This window comes from Bemisia tabaci, chromosome 6 (assembly GCF_918797505.1).
Source record: "Bemisia tabaci chromosome 6, PGI_BMITA_v3".
Classification (NCBI taxonomy): Eukaryota; Metazoa; Arthropoda; class Insecta; order Hemiptera; family Aleyrodidae; genus Bemisia; species Bemisia tabaci.
The window spans coordinates 14,642,811-14,651,476 of NC_092798.1; the positions used below are offsets into that span (position 1 = coordinate 14,642,811).

The following is an 8,666-nucleotide window of genomic DNA, read 5'->3' on the forward strand; positions in this document are numbered from 1 at the left end:
AACTTGGATAGAGAGTGTGAGATCTTTTTGGTAAATTATCTCTTGTTAAGATTGGTTTAGAAAAAATATTGGGTTATCGTAATACAATAAATAAACTCACTCAGAATTTATTCAACTGGTTCAAAATAAAAGTGCACTTGAACAAATTGCCTGTCACATTGCATTCTGATACTTATACGGAACTACGTAAGACCCAAGAGGCCAATATTGGGAAAGTGACAACAAATGCCTTGCTGTGAAACATTTTTTTTTGTTGCAACAATGCAAAACATTTTTGTCTTCAGTTGTACTTGACTTTTCCCCCTTTTTTTTCAAGTTTTTTACAAAATTTTGACTTTCCTTGTTATATTTTTCGCACAGGATGGGGATGAATAAATAAAAAACCGTCGGCAGGCAATGTGTTGAGAGTACTACATATATAGGATTGATCAAATAAAAACCAAAGAGGCTTGAACATAAATCAAACATTTAATATTTGAAAATTATAAAAGAGAAGATGTCCATAAAGATTATAAACTAAAATTAACAGACAAGAAATATATTTTTTGAATTAGGTACCTTGTAATGTTGATAAAATACGTAATTATGCGTAACGAAGGAATTGTAAATTGAAGAAAAATTAATTAGGCCGAACGAAATGGCAAGTCACGGCTAATTTAATTTATGTTAACGTATGCATTGGCCAGATAATTGTAAAGATTCACTGTGTGCGCAGAATTTGAAGTTTTAACTTCACAATAAAATGTTAGTTAGTTTTCGAGCAAAATCCATGGGTTTGACAAGTACACAAATAGACTACAAAAAAGAACATAATGGAAAGCAGAAAAACTGACAGTTCTGAACTATCACTAGAGGCGCCCCTAGCACATTGTCTTAGAGGTACCGTGAAGAGATATTCCCATGAAAAAAATGCCTCTCTTTGTCTAGTAATTTTTAATTCATTGCACTGATAATAGGTGTACTTTTCACATGTTGAATACGAACTATTAATGATCGATTGAATACTGATTAGTAATTGACAAGACCTATCAATACTTTAACCTTCTAGTAACAGTTTCCAAGTAACAAAGTGCAATGGAAATATTGTAAGAAGTTTGCAAATTAATGCAATAAAGTTGCAACTTAACCATGAAATTGTAATATTGTTACATGATTTGATCAATAAAAATGCCAACTTTAGACGATCAGTAAAATAAGCTCCATGTATTGGGAAGACAGATATTTTGCAGTTCAGAGAAATACGGCAACTTATTTCAATAAGACCTTGTCTCCACTGGACGTTTTCATGGGATTCGTCCCAAGTTGGAAAAGGACGAAACTTCTGAGATTTTTCCCAGTTATTGTTTCTACAGGATGGAGCTCGTACCATCCTGCGACAAGATGGTGCAGAAAGATGAGCAAGTAAAAAGTGAGTATTTAACCGGGATTAAAATAATAATTGGACACGATTGACAATTAGACACATTATTTTGACTAAGAAAACACGAACAATGGAATAACTAAGAATATATCGCGCAATTCCCTTCCACTTCTTCTTCCTTTCTCAGTTGGTCTTAGGGGTACAAGGACTGTACTTGGTACTGTGTAAAGTAACTTCGTAAAAGGGCTATTTCCGGGGACAAATCCCGTGAAACAGCAAGTGAAGACAAGACCTGAGCCGCGTCTTTTCGATCAATATATAGGCAACATACACAACGCTCCGGTGTAATAGCAATAATTTTATTTTGCAATTGCAATTTATTCCAATCTGTGCTACTTGGGTTGCAATTGGATTCCCACCAAATAAAGCAATTAAAGTCTATCCGAAGGATAAGTGAATCAGTGCAAATGAAAATGCTCCAACTCCGAAAAATGAGAATGTTCAAGAGACACAAAAAACTGCGCAGTAGTTGAAGAGGTTGATCTAAGAAAAAGCCTTTTGGCTTGGCCATAACGGAAAATTACTTTTGGATGTTTCAAAGGCCCAGGTTGACATAAATGCGTCATTTTCAATGGTTTTGATGAAAATTAAGCAGCTTTAATGAAATTTGAGCGGTTCGAGTTGGTGCGTTACGATTCTCACAGATTCAAGTGCGACTAAATATCCTCCGGCATTACATAAATTGTAGGAAAAACACTTAAGTTTATCACACTTGGACTTTATTCCATTAAAGTAAATAGAAGGAGAGGATATTATTTTTCAAATAGACTTTGCTATGCTTTAAATTCTGATTGAGCCCTTTAAAGCACGGCAGTGAAAGGAATAATTACTGGCTATTATTAACCAGTTCATGATAATCCCTTGAAAATTCGAGGCTGCCAATTGGAAAAAGGACCTTAGTCTGCAGAGGAGAAGAACCGTTTAGATACTTATAGAAAACCGAGGGATTTGATGCAGGGTAATTTTTTTACGATTTGATACAATGAATGATAACAGTAGCGCTGCGTCCGCACACACATGGCAACAGTCTTACATCACCATAAGAAAACGAGGGTAAGAATGCCAACAAAATCACTTTCCAGCCCTGCTTTTCTTGACATTGGCACAAAAAAGTTCGTATTATAAACGCTCATTTTTCTTGAGGATGTCAAGAACCTCAAATAAAATAACAAAATTTAGCTATCACCTAATTCTTTGGTCTCACATGCAGGGTCTTTTTTAAGGAGGGATGTTAATAAATCCGGGTGAAAAGTTTAGTTTGTATGCCAAAATGTTGTCAAATACCTCAATTTGGAGTTTTCCAGTACTAAGGTCCCCCTCCCCCTCCCATTGGGCTTCCTCATACGTCCCTTTTCCGAGAGATGATTACATATGATGTTTCGCACTATAAATTTTCATCTGGCTGGCTTTTTGGAGAGACTATATTGTTCTCCAATCTTCTCAGAATTTTGTAGGCATCTGTGTAGAGCCTTGCTTAAATAGAAGTGGCAGTGCAACTAAGTGAAAAAAACATTGAAATTTCAAAGATCATGAGAAGAGAAGGGAAACCTTCACTTCATCCTAAATTCTATATCAAAGGAAGAAATCAATATGAACAAGAAACATTTTGACGGTGAAACTGCAGGGACGCTTATCATGTATGTGGTGATTCGAAGTCTCCACTTCCATTATACTTCATCAAAGGAGACAAACTTGTGCTATTGCTTGAAATTATAGATTATTCTTTACACAGAGAAGAAATGCGCGTTCCTGCAGTAATGACAACATTGAAAAATAGTATGTGATGCACAAATGTTGAGAAGATTCAGTATCTATGATTAAAAACTAGTTATTATCGATATAATCAGGGTTTTTCTATTACATATAATCTTTGGAATGATTCGACACTGTACATTGCTTCAAGTCCAACTCGGTGAACTTATTAAATGATATTGATAAGTCCAGCTTTCACCGTCATGATTTTTACATTGGGAGAATACTTTTTAGGTATGAGTAGAGAATCAATCAATGGGAAAATCTATAGCTTTTTTCTGACTCACACTCAATTTCACAAACATCAAAGAGCTTTTGCTTCACATTTCTTTTTAAAAAAACTGGAGGACACAAAGAGAAAATTAGATTCCCGCAAAACAGTGATTTTGTGCCATTAAATTGTGAATTCAATACATACAGTATCCTACTATCTGATAAACAAGCCTTTCTGATTCTGGGTCTCTCGTAATTTACAACAAAAAAAAGTCATCACTTTTTTGGTAGGCAACTGAGCCCCAATATAGCATTTCTTGGAGGGCTTGGAAGATTATTGACCTCTGCTGAGTTATGTATACATTTAGACATCGTTTTCTACTCAATTTTTACTGAGATCAGAGAGCTGGATCTGATTCCCATTGCCTGTTATATATTATGTGCGTGCAGAAATTAAATGTTTGACCTTGCGATAACTTTATTGCAACAGAGATCTTGTGTACAATGAATAGGCCGATAAAAATAATTCTGTTTTTGATACTGATATTTTTACTTTCTAAAAGGAAATTATTAGTATACTGAAATTGAGGAGATCAACAGATAGTACCAACTTCCTCATCAAAATCAGTCACTTACTATTTAAGGTGATTCGATGGACGCCATATTTTGTGTCAGAACGGCATGCGATATATCGCATCAATTGGCTCCATTTTTTCAGCTACTCGTCATTTTTCTCCAATTTTGAGATCGCAATTCTGTTGTCAGGAGACTAAAGCGCTCACTTACCAATTTTAACAAAGAAATTCAATGTAATAAAGGAGTGGTTTTTCAGAGAGAAAACATCGCATTCGATACTGATATCGAAACTGCACTCAAATGCGATATTTACTCTCTAAAAAAACCACGCCTTTATTACGTTGAATTTCTTTGTTAAAATTGGTAAGTGAGTGCTTTAGTCTCCTGACAACAGAATAGCGATCTCAAAATTCGAGAAAAATGACGATTAGCTAAAAAATGGAGCCGATTGATGCGATATATCGCATGCCGTTCTGACACAAAATATGGCGTCAATCGAATCACCTTAAGCTCACCATAACAAAATAATTACGCAACATGAATACAAATGTTGAGATGTTATGCTTGTTCTCATTAAAAAGAAATTATTAAAATAATACACCATGATTGATATATCATGTTCCCTCTTGCTGACTGTCAGGATAAAAATTCAAATTAAAAATTTAATGCTTGGTGCAGGTTGGTCTCCTTCACAGTATTAAAAGAAAACGATCAGATTTTTAGATGATATTGTGCTTCCAATGATTTAACAAAAATTATTGAAATTCAATTTTGAATTAATAACAACAAACAAAAATAAAATGGATCAATGATACAGAATTCTGTTTTCATTTTCAAGTGAATTTTGAGCTATTTTTCCTTGGTGTAAATAATTGCAGAAATCTTTTACTTAGTTGATACCGATAAATTCTGCAGAGAAAAGAGAACTCACAAGATATTTAAAAGGCATCCCTGATGGAGCACGTTTGTGGGAAAATTGATGAAATAAAACAGGGTCAAACTTGTATCCAATGAGCGTTGCTATCACATCACACAAGAGAAGTTTGTATTTGTGGGCAAGGTTTGGGAATATTCGTCAGCAAGTATTTTCATTATCTATAAATCGCCTCAGAAATTTCTCTGGCAGACCCATTTCTTTCAAACTATCTAAGGACAAAGATTTCAAGCTGGGTACAGCTTCCACTAAAATCTCAAGACACAATTCAGACAATGGAGGTATACAGACCCATGCACTGTACACATCATTGATGCGTTCCTCCTCCCGTCTTGACCTGATTCTGGACTTGATTCCTCCGAAGGTTATCATTTTACCACTAGGAGTGATGGCCGAGTCGTGAAAATGTAGACCGAACGTTAACGAACATAATGGTAAGCAGTGCCAGTGTCTACTTTTAATGTTGAACATCCATGTATCCTGATGCTGTTCAAGGCCATGGTTTCCTCCACAAATGATAATAAGGTTAGGTTGACTCGGTACCTGGACTAGACTGTGACTTTTCCTCCTTTCCGGATACCCTTTCTTGCATGGAAATGTTGTAATGGTCCTCCATTCTCTTTTGTTAGGATTGAACACGGGAATTTTCTGAAACAAAAATATTGTTTTACTTCTGTTCCAATGATAGGAATTCAACATTTGGGGGAGCTGTACTTCATTAATTTGATTAATTATCCATACTGCAGTCAGCAGACCCTCAATGGATTAATATTTTACTGTCTCCTTTATCTTGAACAAAAATCCCACTAGCAAAAGCAGATAAGATAAAAACATATTCTCATGCCAAAACTTGATTTCTTGAACATCGATTTGCTTAGAACTCCTGACAGAGAATTTTTCCATATGAAGAATTTCAATTTAAAATTGGTAGATTTTAAATTTCCAACGAACACTCACAGTTATAAAAACATGTTTTCAAAGAACGACGGATAATATGGCCATGGCGCTAGCATGACATGAATCTTGCTGTTCATTTTTCTCTCATTTTGTAGAAATATTCTAAGAGGCATATTTACTTATGATCTGAATTAGGTACTGTTTTTGGATCTAAAGAATGGTGCACTCAAAAGGGAGAGAAACAAGCAAAACATTTAAAACCAAATGATGAAAAAAAGGGTTCTGGCGAGTTTTAGTGCCGCAAGCAAGACAGAATAGAGAAAGGAAAGAGCATTGCCTTTCATAGGAACATCTCGAACTATGCTTCTGTGTTACATCTGGAGCTGAAACATGGAAGTTTTTTGGCGGAAAGTCAAATAAAATGAGGTTGGGCTCAAACTTCTAGGCTCCTGAACACTGACTCACTCGGTAACTCCGTGAGAACTGAAAAAACCTTGACAGAAGTAAGTAGCTCATTGTATGTTAAGATAAGATTCAAACTCTGATAGGCTCAAAAAAATTTGTTACATTCAAATCTGAGTTGGAAAAAAATTATTCGGAAATTATTTGGTCAATCAGCAACATCTGATCAATCGTCAATTACACTATCTGATTGCGGTGGACGCACGGGTCATAAGACAGTATGTTGCAATTTTTTACCCAACGTGCGTTAAAAATTCAGTATTAAGCAGAAAATCTCAATATCGAGGGAAAAAGCTCACACACAAGCACAATTTTCAGCTTAATGCTGAATTATCAACGCACGTTGGCTAAAAAATCCCAGCATACAATCGTCAATTGGTCGAATAATTTGACGATTGATCTACCTTATCAGGTACAGAATTCTGAGGCCAGAGCGTCCAGTCAGTGTTGCCACACCAATTTTAGTAATTGCCAGATTATTTGCACCTAACTCGGATTCACATATAGAATGATTCAGGAACTGATGAGAAATACAGGAACTTATTCTAAGAATAGGGACTTCACAATCTACTTTCACTCACACTTGTAGACATCATTTCTTTGAGGAGGTTACACACTACGAAACTTCACGGACCACTTGTGTCTATGCTAATTGAATCCAGATTTGGTGTGGACAAAATTTCGCTCCAATCTCAACATACAATGAACTTTTTTCTGAGAATGTAATGCATGTTACCTTTAAATCAAATGCTGAATCATTTACACCTCCACCAAACATGTAGATTTCTCCTTTGTAAAGGGCTAGTTCATGCCGGTAGCGAGCATCTGGAGCAGACTGAGGGTTCTGCACTTTCAAATGCTCCCACACTTGAGTTCCTAGGTCTAGTCGATATATTTCATTGCTGAAAATGTAGCCACTGGTTCCACCAACAGTGTAGAGGTAATTCTGGTCCAATAGAACTCCCTGTCCGTACAATGGTTCTGGTAGGTCACCAGTTGTTGGGACAACTTGAAATGATAGTTCCTCATCTTTTTGGGCAAGATTACATACATACAAGTCCCTACTACATTCTTCGCCGAAGGGGGCTCCCGTTCCTCCAAAAACGAACAGCACAGTGCCACTAAGAACCACAGAGCTAGATGCCAATATCCTGGGAATGTTTTGAACTGGCAACTTCTTCCATCGATGAGTGAGGATATTGTACCTCCACAACTCTCTGAAAAGCGGTCGATCCGGAGTCCATTCAGGGTGAACGTTTGTTCCTATATTGGGGTTATAACCTCCAAACGAGTAAAGATACTTATCATCACAGGCCACTCGATGACCACTGCGCGGTAGGGGGGCACACTCTGAATCCCAACTATGCTGTGAATAAGAAAGTATTTTCACACCAATTTCTTCACTTAAATTCTTGGTATCAGTTTCTGGCATTACGGAGTTGCAGTTGACAGTACTATAGCTTCTATCAAAAACAGAGCCCATAGGCAGTTACAGCGTCGAGGGTGAATAACTGGATTCACCAGAAAAATGTTAATTTGGAGACTGAGAAAAAATTAGAAATCCATTTCCAGGATGAGCAAGTATGTACTCAGCAACCTACTTTCGTTCACACACTTACAGACATTATTTCTTCATGGAGTTGCTCACTAGAGACTACTTCCACCGATCACTGATGTCTACACTTATAGATTTTATCACAAAAAATTCACATTTCTGTGGAAAATTACTGATGCATGAGGAGAAAAAAAAGCTAATTTCGATTTGGCTTCGTGTTACATACGCATACGCAAGGAAATGTTATAACCTCAAAAGCAAAACAAAATCAAAACAAAACAACACAAGCATGCAGTACCGAACGTACTCGCTTGGAGCGCTCAAATCGTCTAAGACTGCCCAATCAGATACAGAGACGCCATAGCGCGAAATATAAAAATGGAATTGTAAGTTGTGTTTAGATTAAATCCATTTGATCACGTGGGTGAGAAAACCTTGTGTCGGAGAAGTTTAATCTCTCAGTCGGCTCGCCAGCAGCAGCAGCAAGCAAATGAAAAAAGAAAACTCGTTTAAAAGATTTTCTTGTTGACTTCTTTACCCTGCATACATACTACAATAAATGGCGCATTACCATGAACTTTAATTGGGTGCAGAGTAATAATTATGCCAGTGTTTTGAGGCACAAAATAATGAAAAATAAAGAATCGGAAAATCCTTTCATGCTGAAGATATTGATTGTATACTCACAATGCGCCTCAATAAATTCGTGGGCTGTTAACAATTGCCTCTTTCTTCTTAAAATGGAACCAATGTGCAAGAAATTTTTAAGTATACAAATTAAGGTGTATATTTTCTCAAAGCTTCAGATACTTTTTTGTTGGGGCCTCATGGTATATTGCTAGTATATTAACACGTAC

At 36.3% G+C, this 8,666-nt stretch overlaps 1 protein-coding gene across 1 annotated transcript; it reads right to left on the bottom strand.

Moving 5' to 3' along the window:
• Positions 1–449: 449 nt before the first annotated feature.
• slim (scruin like at the midline) lies at positions 450–8,074 on the bottom strand. Its single transcript, XM_019060864.2, has 2 exons — positions 6,991–8,074; positions 450–5,543 (listed from the first exon to the last, which is right to left on the bottom strand). The coding sequence occupies exons 1-2, from the start codon at positions 7,735–7,737 to the stop codon at positions 5,037–5,039; spliced, it is 1,254 nt and encodes a 417-aa protein (XP_018916409.2). The 5' UTR covers positions 7,738–8,074; the 3' UTR covers positions 450–5,036.
• Positions 8,075–8,666: the final 592 nt, after the last annotated feature.